The sequence below is a fragment of the Hydractinia symbiolongicarpus genome, chromosome 14 (genome assembly GCF_029227915.1).
Source record: "Hydractinia symbiolongicarpus strain clone_291-10 chromosome 14, HSymV2.1, whole genome shotgun sequence".
Classification (NCBI taxonomy): domain Eukaryota; kingdom Metazoa; phylum Cnidaria; class Hydrozoa; order Anthoathecata; family Hydractiniidae; genus Hydractinia; species Hydractinia symbiolongicarpus.
The window spans coordinates 10,605,195-10,625,032 of record NC_079888.1 but is presented as its reverse complement, the minus strand read 5'-3'; the positions used below and the strand labels follow the sequence as shown (position 1 = coordinate 10,625,032).

The 19,838-nt window shown below is 38.4% G+C and overlaps 1 protein-coding gene across 1 annotated transcript; it reads right to left on the bottom strand.

Moving 5' to 3' along the window:
* Positions 1 to 9,966: 9,966 nt before the first annotated feature.
* On the bottom strand, positions 9,967 to 10,716 carry LOC130625145 (uncharacterized protein DDB_G0271670; the record flags this gene model as incomplete). Its single annotated transcript, XM_057440212.1, has 1 exon — positions 9,967 to 10,716. A coding segment is annotated over one exon (750 nt), but the record flags the coding sequence as incomplete, so codon positions are not given.
* Between the last annotated feature and the right edge of the window lie 9,122 nt (positions 10,717 to 19,838).

The following is a 19,838-nucleotide window of genomic DNA, read 5'->3' as shown; positions in this document are numbered from 1 at the left end:
TTTGAGCAACGCTATCCTTAGTACAAAGTTACGAATTGGCTGTCATTTTGAACATACTGACGACGGGTATTATTAGTATAGACCAGTTAGAATAGTCGCTCAGTATTTTAATATGCAGAAATAAGGTTTGCATAAACGTTCATAGTTTAATCGATTATGCAAGTTCGGTTACAATAACAATACCGGCCGCAGCTCGCTGTTAACCCGTTTAACCAAATAGCTACCCGAAAACTTTATTTTGCGATATAAGTTTTCATGAAGTTCCAAATTATTAGTTGCAAGGTAAAGGCAAACTGGCAAGATTGAGGCTGCTGTTGAATGCTACAAAAGATACCTGTCATTGAATCAATAAAATATAAACTTTTGGCTATAAAGTTGGTGTAGCAACCGAACTGTATTTTGCATAAACAAGAAAGACTATATATATAAGACTATATATATAAGACTATATATATATATATATATATATATATATATATATATATATATATATATATATATATATATATATATATATATATATATATATATATATATATATATATATATATATATATATATATATATATATATATATATATATATATATATATATATATATATATATATATATATATATATATATATATATATATATATATATATATATATATATATATATATATATATATATATATATATATATATATATATATATATATATATATATATATATATATATATATATATATATATATATATATATATATATATATATCCCAGGAGGTCAGTGTTATATATAATCATTGAGACAAAAAACCATTTGGGAAACGAGAACGACTATTCCACACAGGGCACTATTTAAAGATATGTGGGACAAGTTGATGGATCAAAGTAGCAAAGGGAGCAAACAAGAAACATACATCAATTTGTACCTGTCTATATGGGTGTAGAATATATGGGCGTAGAAATCAGTTAAAAAAAATTTATAAACATATTGAAACAAACTAATGGTTCATTCGTGAAAAAAATCCTCACATAATATTTCGACAAGACGGATTATTAAAAATTAATCTTCACAAAATGCATTTTTTTGTTCATCGCATATATTTTGGGCATTTCACCGCGCATTAAATTACCATTTGAATATCGTCTAATCGTCCACTTTTTTGCATCAAAAAATCAAATATGCCAACCTCGTTAAAGTCACATTAACTGAACTAATTCTGACACTAATTGTACAATAAAAGTTTATAAATAAAATTTATGAATCCTTTTGTACTAATTAGAGTCATTTTCTACCAAGCTTATAATGAATACACCTCTCCTTGTCTTAAGATTTTTTATTTGACCTCCCATAACTACGAAATTTAATCTCGAGCTTGTGTAAAATCTGTTCTGACTACATGATCTTTACAACCCTGGAATTTTTATCTGTGTTGTTGAAACTTCTTGAAATTATAACACAGGCTCTACACTATGTAATTGGTAAGCTGCAAAACCTCTACTTTGGCAGATGTGTGTAGGTCAGGATGCAAGTCGCAGCTTTTGCAAGGTCTGCATTATTAAACAATTTTATCAAAATAGTTAAGTAAGTTTTCTTACAGTGTTAAAAATTGTACACAACTTGTCAATTACTTACTTAGCTAATTCTCACAATTCTCATTGTGCGCTTCGTATCCAACGCACAGACAAAATCAATGTTAGTTCACTTTCAATTAAAGTGTTGATAGCCACAGCTTCCAGTATTTAATCGTCTGCGTTAATATGTTTTAGTTCCATCATATTAAAGATGGTAGCGTTTTCGAAATTCTTTTGCTTATTGTTTTTTTAAAATGTTGTCTATCTGAAAAAGCCCGAAGGTACCCTAATTTTAACGATGCTAAAATACAGGTATCGCGGCTAAAAGGTTAATGTGCGTGTTCAAATACGCTTTGGAGTTGCGGCTAACAGCGCCTTTAAGGGAAGCGGCCTTTAGTTTAACAGAAATAGGTTAAAATAACTTACAATGTTTGATTAGCTTTGTTTCAACTTTGGCAACAAAAAAAATAAGTTATCAAAAAGCTAGATGGGGTCATTATTTATTAGCTGTATGGATGATAAGTAATCTTTATATTTTATGTGTTATTGTAAACCATTATAACAATATAACTTAATGTCTTGTGTGGGCACTGCATATGGCTTCTTGATCCGGATGAGAAAACCTCCTGACAGTCATTGGTTGTTGGCGTTTTATATTTTAAAGCTTTTTGCGTATAGGTGAAGTGTTTTGTTGGGATCAAATAACACTGTAAGAAGTCATCCAGATACACAATACATTCAAATTACGACGTTGATTATGTACTTATATGTACAATGTATTTATCCCATACCAAAGTTTTGAGTCGCAATGTGAGTTCAATGGTATCTGAGTTTCCGTTAGGCATAATAAATCACTTTCCATGAGAACGCGGTCGGATATGATATCGTTTTTATGTTTGTTGTAGGATCTTGTATTAAGCAAAGTGACCATAATAGAATTTTCGCTAATTACACCAGTTTCTTTTTGGGTTAATTTTGAATGTTCTCCCGTGTAATTGTATTGCTCTGTTGCTCGTGTGTCTGACTTAATGATTGACTTAGCAAATGTACCCGTTAGGTATAAACCGTCTAAACTTGTGACTCGACTTAATGCAACATAGTTTTGTCCTGAGTGAAAGGCTCGTTGTTTTAATAAATCAAAACAGACAACAATTTTATCAAACGTTTTTCCTTGAACCTTGTGACCATGACAGCATTAGTGGGAATTGCAGCCGTTTCATAGAAGGTAAAGATGGATTATGTTTGTTAAATTTGATTTCTTTCTCTACTCTATTAATTGGAACAACATTTTCTTGAATAGCATATGGATCTGTTCTCATAGCTTTAAGTCCAGTATATATGCCTTCCATTTTCAAATATATTCTTGTTACATTTCCTGAGCTATCGGTTTTCAACCGATGAACAGTACCTATCTGTCCGTTAATGAGTTTATCAGATACATCAATATTTGACGTCAACACGACTTTTGCATGAAGTTTTAACAGAAGGTTTAGAGCAAGTCCACCTGTTTCCATTTGAGTGCGAGTATTAGGATTTTAGATTAATTGCACGGGTATATTTTCTGAATTTTGTCTATAGCTTCGATATTTATTTCGTCCGATGTTATGCTATTACGCATTTTTTTGTTATGCTCAGAGGCGGGTTATATTTCAACAAATATATGAATTGAATTTTGGGATAATGTGGGTCATTTGGTGAAATAAATTTAGATTTTACTAGATCTTCGTGACGCGTTTCTAATTTTCCCCCTCAGATATTGTTTAATAATTCAATAAAATATTGATCACCACGCTGTCTCATAACTTCCGTTAGTTCAGCAATCTTAAAATACTTCCAGCAATGTGAAAGATTTAACAATACATCCTTGTATTCTGCGTAAACTGGCCTTGCTTAAATTGGTGAAAGTTGGTAGAAATCGCCACATGCTATAACAGACATTCCTGCAAATAGAATGTCTTCTGAACATCCAAATATTTCGGTTAGCCGTTGATGAATATGTAAAAGTAGCTTGTTTGAAACCATTGAGATTTCATCTATTACAATAACGCTTAGTTCTGAAAGCTTGTTTCGCGGCATACATTTCTTTTTATCACTTAACTTGAAATGTTTTTAGTGAAACTTCTATCCGCTGGTATACCTAAGGCTGAATGTATTGTATTTCCCTCTATTTTAACAGCAGCAACACCGGTTGGTGCTAAAATTAGAATTTTATCCTTTTCTAAGTTTCCTGCACGATAGGAAAGTGCTTTATTTAGCATGTCAGAAATTGTTGTTATTAAATGGGACTTTCCACAACCTGCACTTCCCGTTAGAAAAATGTGAATTGGCTTAATTTTATGGTGTGCGTTACATGCTAAACCTTTTACGTAAGTTCTAACCCAATCATTTACCACTTCAAAAATTTGCCTTTGTGTTTTATTTAATGTTCGAATCTTTTCATGGAGTTCGTCTTCAAAAATTCCAGGCTCAGTAATAGATGAATAAGTGCTTCCAAAAACTGGGATGTTTTCGGTTTCACTTCGAATTTCGTCAGTGTCATGGTTGTTTATATTACTAATCTCATCAGTAACATCGTCGTTTTCCTGTTCGTTAAAAGAATCAAGATTATTTACATTTGCGTGAAAATTTATCATTGCTTCTTCAACAAGTTCACCAAATGGTTCGCATATTCTTTTATTTGTATTTATATTTTCTAATACACCGTTTTCCAATAATTTCTCTGTGTAAGTACCCGAGTTTTCACTTAACAATTCTGCTTCCTGGCGAAAAGGATAAAACATAAAGAGCAAATGATGTGTATATCCTTCTGGATTTTTGTCTCGCCCAGGTACATGGTATTTGGAACACATTTTTCTTTTCGCAAGTTCAAAATTTCTTTTGATGACATCAGAGGTATAGTTTTTGGATAAGGAGATTCGACTTGAATCTCAGCTATTATTTCTTTAAGCACTTCTGGTTGACTGTCATTTTCATCGTCTTGTTTCGGTTTCATTTTCATAGAATAGCTTGACAAGAACTCAGCATAACACATTTGTTCCAACATGGGGTATCTGCCTTTTTTAAATTCTAAATTTGGTCTATCCATGTATCTATCCAACATGTTTCGCTTAAAAATATCCGTACTGTATGGTGGTAAACTTAAATTTTCTTCTTCGTTACGACAAACCCTGTATCGCATCTCAGGAATGTTACTATTTGCAAAAACTACAGCTGGAAATGTCTTTCGTATCAGACAGCCTGTCAAGAAGATCGTGGACTCGATCAACGAATGGGAACGTATGCAGCTTGTCGCGAAAGGACGTGAAGAGGCGAAGAACGAGATTCTGAAAAAACTTCAATCTGCGCAGTATGTCAGCGGTACTTAAAGGAGCCACCGGCTTATTCATAGGATGTAGTGGGCGAGTACACCCGGTCAGGTCTAGTGTGTTGATTACATACTAGACGATTTAGAGTACTTCTCCAATGCCTTTATCGAAGATGTGGTCACCATCATGTACGACACGTCGCTGCTTTTCGGAGAGCTTTCTCGAGTATTCTTCAAGATTGTTCTGCCAAGCGATCGTGACGCAAGGTTCGCAATAAGGATCGTCTGTTTGTGTCGAAGCGTCTTTGTACTTGACCTTGCGGATGGCTTAGAGAAGAGGGCCCCTATTCATAGTTGAGTAGTTACGAATCTTTAGCGCTTTCGCTTCCTTTTTCAGTTCAGGAACGTTCCTGTTTGTTTCTATGTTGAAAGAACCTTGACGAGCCACTTACAAGAAAGTGAAACCCTCTTCATCATCAGAGTCACTGAAGTAAAAAGTGTCGTATCCTTCAACCTCTTTATATTTGCACTCTTCCAGAGTGGTCTGTATATAGTAGTTGCGCCGTTACCTGTAGATACTCGCCAGCTTGATGATAGCCTTGCACTCGCAACTTTTTTTGTGTGGTATCTTTTTATGGAATTTTGTTCTGACTTTACCATCCCACATCTTGAGGTTGGTGTTGAGGTATCGCTCTTTTTTCACGCTGGCATTGGTGAACCAAATCCCCGCCAGGGACTCCACCCTATCCAAGATCTCTTTGTATTTCTCTAACCACTCGGGGTAGCTTGCTAGAACAAACGACATCGTTAGCGCGCTCCCGTTGTATTGAGAGACACCCTTGGAGCGGATATTTTCAGGAGTCAGTATCAGTAACGGTCCTAGGATGACATCGTGGTGCTTATAGCCAATCACGAGGCGCTCATCCTTGCCTTTGTTTGCTGGAATGGGGTCGCTTAGCATGATGTTTTCAATGTTCACTTTTTTGATATTTAGTGGTTTAGAATTGGTGTAAAAGTATTCAGACTTAACAGTTTTGTCTCCGAATTTCAACATCCTTTTATTTGTGGAAACAAAACTTCAACTGGCATCACATGGATAGCTTCCCTAATTGTACGTGATGTACTCATGCCAGCAGTACCAGCAGAGCAGTTTACCTTTTATGATGAATCTCCGTCCGCAGGAGCATCTGTCATAGGTGTCGAGTATCTTTTCACAGTCGTCGCATTGTCCCTTCATCGTTTATTTACTCCACAAGAGCTCGAGGTCTGCCTTTTCATCCTCTGAATAACACCAGTCCATGGCTCTATCGGGATGCCAGGCCAATGGAAGCAGCTCCCTCTTAAGCCCATACTTGCACGCTTTTCGCAAGCGATAGGCCTTGAGTAGCCCAGGTTCCTCTACGGGTGCACATCCCCGGGTGCACATTTCCCCGGTAACAAACCAGTCTGGAACATGCTTGAACATCCATGGTCTTTGTTCAACGGCCTTGGTACACATTTCCTGTGTCATGAAATGGGCTGGAACATACAAAAATAGCCAGGGCTCCCTTTCGGTGGCCATGGTACACATTTCCTGTGTCTTTATATGGTCCGGAACATCATCGAGCCGGTGGGGGTCTTCTTCAACGGCCTCAAGGCACATTTCAAGTGTCTTTAAACGGTCGGGAACACTCTCGAACAGCCAGGGGTTCTCACCAACCGCCATGTCACACATTTCCTGGGTCATGAAACGGTCCGGAACAAACTCGATCCGGGATATTCACAAATGTGGTAGTATCTTCCTCTGTGGCTATGTCATGCATTACATCCGTCTTAATCGATCCAGCACATAATCGTACATTTGGGGGTACTTATCAACGACTCTGTCACACATGTCCGGAGTCTTGAAGTGATTAGGGACATATTCAAGCATCTGGGGTATTCTTCAACTATCGAATTGCACATTTCCTGGGTTTTGATATCATCGGGGGTATTTCTAAACCAACTCATTTTTTCTTTAAGTAAAACCCTATCCAGGATCATTGGGTGGGGACCATCGAATATGGGAAATCCCCTATTCCAGTGTGCTTGCTGTGGATTTTGTTGATGTCAGCATTATTACTATCGTGACGTCATCAAAATTTCGTGTGCTGGTTACATAAGTTTTAGGGATTTTGAAGGGGTGTCGGGGGAGCGGGGTTTTAGGGGTAAAAGTGTTAAAGGAGCGAAATCCTGCTTTAATTCACTCTATTATACTACTAGGCAATACTACATTGCAACTATCGATAAAGCACCAAAAAGTTCCGACTTTTATGTGCCCTCAAAAAATCAACAGGACGGAGAGTTAACCTTTATCGTTGGCTCCCTGGCCCTTTTGGGATACGGGGCTTATAAATTTTATAATGAAAAATACACTTTTTGACATGTAATAAAAGAACATGTCAAAAAGACAACATATCGTTACAGAGGAGGATGCGGAAAAATTGAGTAGTATTTATTATCAGCCAGAACATTTTTGGGCTGGAAGGAAAGCCATTAAACTACTGGCTGAGGAAAGTAAATTACCGCGTAAAAGAGTCGTACATTGGTTATCCCGCCAACTACTTTTTCTTCGGCATATTCGAGGACCAAAAAAGATTGATTACCCCCATTTTACAATTACAAAACCGAACGAAATGCACTAGTTTCATCTCTTGTAAATGCCTCACAATAAATGGTATGGAAATACGTACTAGTATATCCTGACGGGCATCGATGTCGCCTCAAGATATAAGGTGGCACGACCACCTTAAAAACGAAAAAGGCTAGCGAGGTTGCAGACAAGATTAAGGATATTTATAAAGCTGGTCCCCTGCGCTATCCCGAAACCTTCCAGTGCGATAATGGTTCCAAATTTAAATCAGACGTCACAAAACTTTTGGGGTGGAGATTAAACGAGCTACCACCAAATATCATCATACCTTTACAGCGTTCGTTAAATCATATAACAAAGTGCTTGCACACAAACACTTTCTAAGCCCCAGGATGCCCAAGAGTTGGTTACTGAGGAGACTAGTAGTACATGGGTTAAACACCTGTACACCATAATGGAAGGCCTCGACAACACTAAGACTGCCATGATCGGTATGAAACCGTCAAAGGCTATGAAGTTGGAAGATGTACAACTTGCGAAAAGCGAAGAATACGCGGGGGAAAGACCACTCCCAGAGGATGGGTTGTACCTCTATCTGTTACAACCTGGAGAAGAACATGGTAATCCAAAAAGACGCGCAACGGATGCATGGTCGAGCAATAAAACATATAGGCTGGATCGAGTTATAGCAGAACCAAAACGTCGGGTGTTGTAATATTTAAAAGACGGGCCTGATCGAAGTTTTGTCGCGGAAGAGTTAATCAATGCTAATCCCGCAGGATGTCGAAGTACCTCCTGAATATGTGAAAGAATGGTAGATTTTTAATTTTTTTATGATTCGTAAGAGTCATAAAAATATTTAATCTTTCAATTTCTACGATCTAGGGGTTCCGCCCTTAGATCGTAGAAATCATTCCGAGTAAGGTCAATCAATCTGAAGTGACTTTTTATACCGCTCCACATGTCCCTCTTCTTCAAATCTGTTGAAGGCGTGCATGCCGTTGGGTTTATCATTAAATTTGAACTGCTCGACAATTGAAAGTTGAATTACAAGAGACGACATTATTATCTTTGTTAATTTTTTTAAAACCCGAATAATCTATACAAAACTTAGCGGCCCCTCCGCGATGCATATGAAACGTATATTGGGATTAATAAGATCAGCGTAGTGATCCATGCACTGGCATAGCGTTATCACATAGGTACCGTCTTGTGATTCTTTTGGAGAATAAGCGACAATTTTTTCCTCGACCGAAGCTTGACGTACGGTGTGTGAAAACTCGACGCTGGCTATTGATGAACCGGTATCGGATTGATCAACATATTTAATATAGAATTGTTTGAAATTTTCAACCCAATCCCTAACATAGGGCAAGATAGGTGGATATACATTTGGGTGAGGCGTTGCCTAATGAAAAGTTTGATATTTGTCATGGATCCAAAATAACTGGGCGGTACGATCATCTTGTATTGGGGTTCGTATACGATCAAATATCATATTGATTTTTCTAATAAATATCACATCGTTTTGTGGACCAAATCGATCCATAACACATCATTCACTCAACGCCGGCTTCAGTAAAACTGTATCTGGTGCGGCAAGTGGATATCTACCTCAGTTTTCACAACATTTTTCATCGTTTTGCCCCATATTGGGAATATCCACATAGAGGCCGTTTTGATTTATTGTCGATGGAATGTGACTCACCCTCACAGTTTGTCGTTTGCCTTTCATTGCGAACATTGTTTTGGTTTCAGCGTATGGATTGAGTGTTTTTCCAAATATTTTACTCATAGTTATTTTATTATTAGATGATTATTTGTTAAAATAAATGCCTGGTAATCCAATATATAAAGATGACGGCGGTTTTACACGTGAGGACGATATTGATGATGATGATGATGATGATGATGATGATGATGATGATGATGATGATGATGATGATGATGATGATGATGATGATGATGATGATGATGATGATGATGATGATGATGATGATGATGATGATGATGATGATGATGATGATGATGATGATGATGATGATGATGATGATGATGATGATGATGATGATGATGATGATGATGATGATGATGATGATGATGATGATGATGATGATGATGATGATGATGATGATGATGATGATGATGATGATGATGATGATGATGATGATGATGATGATGATGATGATGATGATGATGATGATGATGATGATGATGATGATGATGATGATGATGATGATGATGATGATGATGATGATGATGATGATGATGATGATGATGATGATGATGATGATGATGATGATGATGATGATGATGATGATGATGATGATGATGATGATGATGATGATGATGATGATGATGATGATGATGATGATGATGATGATGATGATGATGATGATGATGATGATGATGATGATGATGATGATGATGATGATGATGATGATGATGATGATGATGATGATGATGATGATGATGATGATGATGATGATGATGATGATGATGATGATGATGATGATGATGATGATGATGATGATGATGATGATGATGATGATGATGATGATGATGATGATGATGATGATGATGATGATGATGATGATGATGATGATGATGATGATGATGATGATGATGATGATGATGATGATGATGATGATGATGATGATGATGATGATGATGATGATGATGATGATGATGATGATGATGATGATGATGATGATGATGATGATGATGATGATGATGATGATGATGATGATGATGATGATGATGATGATGATGATGATGATGATGATGATGATGATGATGATGATGATGATGATGATGATGATGATGATGATGATGATGATGATGATGATGATGATGATGATGATGATGATGATGATGATGATGATGATGATGATGATGATGATGATGATGATGATGATGATGATGATGATGATGATGATGATGATGATGATGATGATGATGATGATGATGATGATGATGATGATGATGATGATGATGATGATGATGATGATGATGATGATGATGATGATGATGATGATGATGATGATGATGATGATGATGATGATGATGATGATGATGATGATGATGATGATGATGATGATGATGATGATGATGATGATGATGATGATGATGATGATGATGATGATGATGATGATGATGATGATGATGATGATGATGATGATGATGATGATGATGGGTTCACGAAGTATACTACACTCAACAAAGGCAGCAAAGCTGTGGCTCAAAAAATCCTGAACGAGATTGTTCATGCCGAGGGAAAATGCGGATGATGTCATTACTCGAAAATGTTGTTGATGAAACGACAAGCCTTCTGGAAACGTCCTTTGGCGGCGGCGAAGAAGTTTTTACGGAGAGTGAAAGAAGAGGGCTCGAACGTGAACTTCAAACTATAAGGAGGAATTTGAAATCATTAACAAATAAAATTACTTCGTATGATCGTGAGATTGCTAAGGCAGAGGCGAAGAGGTTTGAGGAGAAGAAAGCACAGCCTGGACTATCAGAGCAACAGATAGAGATTGAGAACAACAACCTTGTAAAAGCGAAGGAAGATCTTGCACATCTACAGGATCAAAAAGCAGCGTCATCGGAGGCTCATTGTGAACTATCATCCACGATTCAAAGCCAACCTAAAAATATTAAGGAAACGCTCATGAAAATCGCAGGGGATGATACATCACTTACCTAAAAACTTAAGATTTTATTCAAGGAGCAGGGGATCACTATTGCAAGCATCGTTTCCGCTGTTGGTTTGTTGTTATCCACCATTGTTCTGGCAGTTACAGGAGGCGGATCAGCAGCGGGTGCTGCAGCGGCAGGAAGTACCGGGGATAGTAAAAATTTTATGCAAAAACAGCTAGAAAGATTAGGAAAAATTTTAAAATACTTAGCAGGGAAAGCAGGTGCAGCTCTTCCTGGAATCATTGCCACAGTTGTAACATTTTTTTTCAGGGTTGCAGCAAAGGTAGCTGAGTTTGTGGCCAAGCATCTTCTTGTTGTAGGCTATATGGGTAGGAGCAGGGGCAAACGATCGTAAATATAACGTTGTATGTGAATAAAAATCACACACAACTTTTTTTATTTCTTTAACCATATGTACAGTAAAATAACACCTACTCCGGTCGTAATCGACGTGGCCTTGGTATCTGCATGTTGTTCCGTCTCTATTACCCTGTGCTTTTCGTGCTTATGGCTTACATGGTTAACTGTGGTGGACGATGTTTAGGGATCACGTGGCTCGCCTGTGGTGATTCTGCAAAGCTGGTAGTAGGCGGGCGATGCTTTGGGAATGCCCTCGGTATCACAACAGGCTTTTTGATCTTATTCAGATCAACTTGAACTCTAACGTTTACATTGGCAGGTGCAATTAGGACATTATTATTATAACCCTTTATTTTACCAATACGTAGATTCATATCTGAGCGCAACATGTACACGCTAGGCATAACAGCAAAATTGAATGGAGTTCTAGCATATTGGAGCAGTTTTTGGAATTGTGTTATGGCTTGCCCTACATTCTCTACTTGCTGCACCATAACTTCAAATTTTTGTTGTAGCATTTGTCTTGTTGTATAGTCATCCGCACCGGAACCGTGCAAGGATGCTTTGGATTCCGCCTGTGACCCAAGCAACAAGACCACGTACACTCGAATACTTTCACTCAATTTTGTCAAAGCTTTTACCGTAAGGCCTTGGCTTGTTGGCATGATAAATGTTGCATAATCCCCTGCAACTTGGTGCCACCATTCACCGTTGGTTAGTGAAGAAGCTATGGGGATCTGCACCGTATCTGCACCGTATCCGTCGTTCCTTGTTGAATAAGGAGTTTTGTATTGACTAAACCCATTGTTAAAAGGCACTTTCTTTCTTCCTAATATACGATACATGAAATTTGAAAATAGAGTTGACAAGGGGCACAGATTCTGTCATATGTTTAGCGGATATGCCTAATGCTGTGGTTGCACAATGGTCTGCAAAATTAACTTGAATGTTCCAGTAATCCAATGCTTGCCCATCCCAGCCAACCCGAACGGGATCATTAAGGTAGGTCGTTGGAACTTTTATGGGATAGTTACTAAACTTGAGGAATACTACAGGAATATATGATTCTGTCGATACATACAGATTCTGATGTGCAAGATTGGTGATACCCAGAGACCATTTTCCCCTGTTTGATTTATATTTTGCTTTGGGGTTGTACGATTAAATATTCATCGTTTCTTCTAAAATAAAACATGAAACAATTGTACATCACTGATATCAGAAACCCTACAATTTCTGATGATTACCTGGGCCAGGACACGAGGATCGCTTTAAAATTCATCAGTATTCGAGGCGGCTGGCTTAATCTTTGGAATGATAATGATTTTAATATCTGGAAGGAGATATCGGGACCTCATGCGATACCCGGATCTTTATCATGAAAGATTGTACAAAATAGATCCTCTATTTGACCAGTTTTATCAACAAACAGGCTAATGGAAAGGTCATGATAATTGTGTTGAGTAATGGATATTGCCGACTTCGTGTGGGTAAGGTGTTCAAAGTTAGTATTGATGAAGAACCTTAAAAAACTAATCGGTTTAGCTGATCTACCCAACGGTGTAAAGTACTATACGGCGGGGGATTATGATGGATACTATATGACCAATATTTACCAGAGATTAAGTTTTATATGCCCTCAGTTAGATAAGAATGATTGCTTGCTTAACGGGAAAAAATAAAAAAATTCTTGCGATATTACCCAATAAAGAGTTAAACGCTTGGGGAGATATGCTCACCTGGAATTTTGACACACCAGTCTACCTTCCATTAAGAGGGTCGACGGATAGGCTCGAGTTCCTGCTGACCGATCAATATCACCCTGAAAAAAATGTGGCCTTTACAGGAATCATAATGCAGTTGCTCATAGAACAAATAAAAGAGTATGGATGATACTATAAAAATATATCCTACATTAGCACCAGTCGCATCGGAGTACAGTGAAAGTGAGCACCAGAGGTTAAAAAGGATTGGGGAAATCGAACAGTACTTTCAAAAAGAAATAAAAGAGCGGGATGGACTTGCGAAAAAGTTCAAGATGCATGCCACTTAGGTTCGTTACTGTGACTATTAAGTGTCAATGTCATCACTACAGGGGTCGGGATTGGTGGATTAGCAACAGAATTTGGGGCTCCCCTATGCATTGTCATGGGAGGCATTGCAATAGCTATGGGAATCGGGCAGGCCGGCCTGAGGAATGCTTCGAAACGGTTAAGCGCGAAATCACAAAAATATGGAAGTATTAGACCGCTTGCTGAATCCAAGTTGAATTCTGTCATTGATCTCATTTTGACGATATCGGTGACTATGAATTCAGTCTAATCATACAAGAAAAACAGCAATATATAGTGCTAAAAGAGCAAATACGCCAACGAGTTAGACGTTTCGTTAATAATATCAATGAACAAGAGCGTGCCCAGTTGCAAAAGGTAGACAGGAGGGTAAGAATGAATTTTTAAAAAAAATTCAATCTGTACAGTATGCCGCCGGTACTTAGATTCCCCGCCTGCCTATTCGATATAAAGACGTTAAAAATGTTGTGCAAAAGCGGGTCAGTAAGGGGACTAAAATCGACCTGCTTCATCCAGATACAGTTTTACTGAAGGAACCAGGCCTTTATTGCTTTCTGCTGAGGTGCATTAAGACCATAAGTTTTATAGGAAATATACTTCTACAAAACTACATGCTGCGTGTATAATCGACGTCGCAACCGATCACATCACCAGTATCAGCATTGATCCGTAGATTCCCATCATGTACTATATTTCGCGTATGTAGATCTTGCAAATATTTTTCAACATTTTTTTCATAGGCAATTTTAACACAAGGTTTGCAATAAGGACCATCTGTTTGTGTTGAAGTATCCTTGTACTTAGCTTTACGGATCGCCTTAACAAGATCTTTCTTACTTAGTGTGGAATAACAAGGAATTTTCAATAATTTAGCTTCTTTTTGAAATACGTTCATTTATTTCATATAGTTCTTATCAACTATATAAAACGTTTACAACATAGTTAAGCTCTCGTCGTCGTCATCTACCTCACATTCACTCAAATAATTAGTGCCATACCTATCAAACTCTTTATATTTACATTCTTCGAAATAAGTTTGGATGTAATAGTTGCACTCTTGCCTATAAATATTTCCTATTTTTATGATGGCCGTACGCTCACAAGATTCCCAACGGTACCTTTTTCTTATGAAAATTGGTTCTAATTTTACCTTCAAATTACTTGAGTTTAGGGTTGATATAACGATCTTTTTTCACACCTAGGTTGGTAAAGCAAACCCTACTTTTCCACTCCACGTTTTTAAGATTTTCTTATATTTTTTTAAAAACTCAGGATAATCACCAAGATCGAACGACATGGTGAACGCTGAATTCGGACTATATTGAGAGACACCCTGGGAGTAGATTTTTTTAGGGGTTTTTATTAGTAGCGGGGATATGTCTTTGTCATAATAGCCAATCACAAACTGTTCATCTCTACCTTTGTTTGCCGGAATAGACTCACAAGGTAAGGTTCACATCTTCGATATTGTACGCTGTGATATTACTGTAAAATTCTTTTGATTTAATCATTTGGTCTCCAAATTTAAACATCTCTTTTATTTATATGAAAAAAATTTGATCAATACATTTTTTTTATTAAACATTTACAAAAACCACCGTTATACAACGTATATTCATGATAACAATGCCAACATGATATTTTACCTTGCACCACAATTTTTTTTCCACATTTGCATCTATCATATTCGTCAAGCACATATTCACAATCATCGCGCTGTTCTTTCGTAGTTTTATTTTGTCTATTCTAAATCACGAACACGACCCTTCAAATCTTTAATTGGTCTATCATTCTCCTTCTCCTTCGAGGATTCTTGCACTAGAGCCATAACCATGAGTGGTAGAGAGATACCAACGCCGGCCATAAATATCATGACTACTGCATTCTCGAGCATTTCGAATTTTGATTTACGGTTGATGCACATTTATTTTATTTACCATCTTCAACGACTCCCGTGAATATATATTTACTCATGAGATAATCTGGAGCATACTTGATCATCGTGGGATCCTCATCAACGGCTCTCATGCAATAGAAAGTACACTTGAATCAATCTGGAACACACGCGAGCGTCCAGGAGCTATCTGCAACCGATGTATTGCACATCTCCTTAGTTTTATAAGCGTCTGGGATATGATGGAGCAGACTGGGATCCTCCTTAATTACCTCATTACACATTCCCTGGGTCTTGAATCAATCCGGTACATGTACGATCATATAGAGGTCATCTTCAACAACAATAATACACATGTCGCGTTTTGAAACAATCTAGAATATTTTGAAACCAACTCATATTTATTTATTAAATTTTTTTTGATCAATGCATTTAAGGCTCCCATAATTTTGAAATCTCTTGCTTCTAGTCCACCGGCATGCACCAATCCCAATATCGAGCTGGATGCCATGTTATCGGAAGCAGCTCTTTCATAATTTGAACCTTCTGGGCTTTACGCTGCCTATAGACATCGAACAATTCATATTCAAACACGGCCTTCCCACGCATATCCCGAGTAACAGACCAGTCTGGGATCCACTCCGGATTGAGCAGTCCGGGATTATCTTCAATGGCTCTCGTCCACATGTCTTGGCTCATGAGATATTCTGGAACACATGCGATAGTAGAGGGATTCTCTTCAACGGCTCTGGTGCACATTTCCTGCGTCTTAAGATGTTCGTGAATATAATCGAGGAGAGCGAGATATTCTTTAACGGCTCTCGTGCACATGTCCTGAGTCATGAGATGCTCCGCAACATGCTCGATCAACCCAGGATCCTCTTCAACGGCTCTCGTCCACATGTCCTGAGTCATGAGATGATCTGGAACACATGCGATAGTAAAGGGATTCTCCTCAACGGCTCTGGTGCACATCTCGTGAGTCCTGAATTGATCTGGAATATAATCGAATGCATTGGAATCCTTCTTAACTGCTTTATTACACAGTTCCTGTGTCATGAGATGCTCCGGAACATAGTCGAGCATATAGGGCTCTCCTTCAACGGTCCGGTTACACATTTCCTTTGTCTTGAATCGATCCGGAACATACTCGTGTGCATTGGAATCCTGCTCAACTGCTTTATTATACAGTTACTGCGTTTTTCGATAATCTAAAATATTCTCGAGCCGAAGGGGATGTGTCTTGATTAATTGTGCAAGGATATTTCTGAATTAACTACTCATGTTTATCGTTTTTTGTTAAAATTCTGTAGTAGGATCTTCGAGCAAACGGACAAAATTTTGAATTAGGGGATTTCCCTGATTCAATTTGCGCATGATGACGTCACACGCTATCAAATACTGTTGAAGGTTTTGCGCAGCTAGCGCAGTCTGCGATTTTGCGCGGATGTTTGTCGGATGACGTCATATTTTACAATACTTTGCGCATGCGCAGATGGGGTCAGGGGGATAGAGAGAGAAGTGGGCGGTTTAACAATTTAACACCAAAAACTATACAATTAAATTTTAAAACTATACGGATATCTATCAGATCTTCATAGAGCCGAGGATTTTGTTGGGATATGCTGGCGCAGTGAAAGGAGTGCTGGCGCAGTGGAAAAAGATCACTGTTAACAGTGTGCGCCAGAACTAATAAACTATAATCTCTTGAGGTTTCTGCATTAGCAGTACCGTCAATACAGTATATAAACTTTTCCACACTTACATTATGTTTTTATCATGAAATTTTGCAACAAAGTTAACTTTTGTACTAAATAGATCTTAATTTTCCTACTAGCCCGTGGAAGATTTCATGGGAAATGACCTGTTACACATATTTACCACATTACTATTTCGTGTGTCTTTGCCTGCCTGTTAGCATGAAATAATAGAATTTACTTAGACGGGGGTTAATACTATGATTGTAGATACGAAACGGTGTTTTCGTTGTTAAAACCTCTGGTTGGAATTGGCTCACAAACAGACAGCGAGTATTATAATACATATACAAAACTATATTAAGTTTCACAGTGAGTAATTAAGGTTCTTCTACGACTTATTATCATAAACATATTTACCATTTGCTTATAAATTTATATGGTACGGTCCTCTTCTTTAAGGCTTTTTACACCATAATACCTTTGCTCTATCAGTCTATATTTCAAGATAATAACTGCATTGCGAAGGACTCCTCCAGCCTAAAATGAAAACGAGTTCACGTTAAATTCTTCAGGGTCTCATGACTTTTAGCGTTTTTGCGTCAAAGTTTCCTACTAAGCGAAAAAAGTCGGGAGTAAAATTTGGTTATGATCAGGCCAGGAATCATTAAATATTGAAATTAATGAAAATCAACTTCAAATCTAGATATTGACTAAAAATCTTAAGTTGCCTATAGGAAAAATCATTTATACTATTCAACATACATTTGTTGACATTTTTAGGAGTCACGCAGAATCGAAGTCAATGCGTGTACCCTTAGGGTCATTTGATTTCCAATTTGATTGAAAATCAAAAATCAAAACTTTGAAACCGATTCATTTTTTTAAAACTTTATTATTTTGAAATTCAAAATTTATAAACTAAAATTCAAATATTTAAGTAGTAGTAAGGGATGAATTTAAGTACATTTCCGCTCCTTTGACACCTTTACCCCCTCAAACCCCCGAATATCAGGGAATCGCAGACCTCAAACACATGTTCGCTAAGGAATCGAAGCAAGCCACGAACCCGGAGGGAATCAAGGACATCCAGAACGTATTTGACGAGAATGTCGCGCAATTTTTGGAAGACCGAAACCGCATCAAAACGTGGTGGTTCAACAAGAACCTCAACCAACCACTGACGGAGGCTATCATGCGAAAAATTACGCCTCGCGTAGACATGCGCGTCAAGGTAGTCTACAGTTTCAGCTGCGATATATACAGAGGTGGTGGTGACATGTCGGCGTACCACAAGACCAAGAGCTCCAAGTCACTCTCAAGCATGGCGGAAATCGAAGCCTTTTTGGAAGAATGCGAGATGCAGCGGCTCGATCTGGAAGATGCGGAGTTTTTGACCAAGGCCTACTTACCACCTGACTCCCGGAGCTTACGCAGTAAAATAGTCTTCAAGCATGTACAGGTCAACCTCATCTCTACGAGGGAGCCTCTACTAGGATGTGGACCTTTGCCGGACTGGCTGCGCGGTAAAAGGTGCATCTACCATCGGGAGGAGCGAAGAGCGTATCACGCGGGAAGCTCTCACCCTAGCACGCGAGTACTACGAGAACCCCAAGCTAAAGCGGGAAGAGGTACGTGCTACGAAGCTGGTGGACTTGGAGGGTATCGCCAAACACTTCAAGATCAACATCAGGGTCTTTGAACCCAAGACGAACTCTGACAAGGCACCATGGCGGCTGGTCTATGGTCAAAATCAGCACAAAGAGGGGTTAAACACGATCAACCTCGGTATGCAGGATGGTCACTGCTTCTACATCAATAAGATGGATGTTTTGACTCAGAGCTTGGAATGTGAGGCCTGCGGTCAGATCTTCAGACAAGCCTGCCACCTCATGCGGCATAAAAAGAACGAGTGCGAAGGTGTCAAGACTACAATCATTTGCAGAGGCAAAAAGGTCAAGCGCATGCTGAGCAAATCAGAAAAGGTCTTCTATCCTGATAAGGGCTTTAGTTACACGTGGTGCCAATGGATAAAGGCCATGTCGGAGCAAACCGGAAGGCACATACATCACGCGCTCTGCGGTCATGGAGGAGAGCGTGTGATACGTGAGGGTAATAAGGAGGTATATAGAGTAGATGGTTATGAACCCCAGACTAAAGCAGTCTACGAATATCACGGCTGCAAGTGGCATGGATGCCCATGTCAACCGCATCGAACCAACGTAGATAAGAATAATTTCAAGCTCACCGAATTCAAGGAAGACTACATCCGAAAACGTGGCTACAACCTAGTTACCACATGGGAGTGTGAAAACCCCCCCAAAAGTTAAAAGGCTCTTCAAGAAAGAATTTTGGCCCTACCCCCACTAAATCGTCTTTGATTTTGAGGCTCTCTTAGCACCTTTACACCAGCAGCAAACGGGCTATCTCACATACATCTCGGAGCATATCCCTGTAAGTGTAGCCATTCACGATAGTCTCAATCAAGATCCAACATTCATCATGCACGAATAATCCAAGGTGTTGGTGCGGAAATTCGTTGAACAACTGGAACAGACGCGAGCCCTCATCGTCGAAGAAGTCGGAAGACTGCACCCCAAACTAGAGGATTTTGACATGCTCTCCAACCAATCCCAACAAG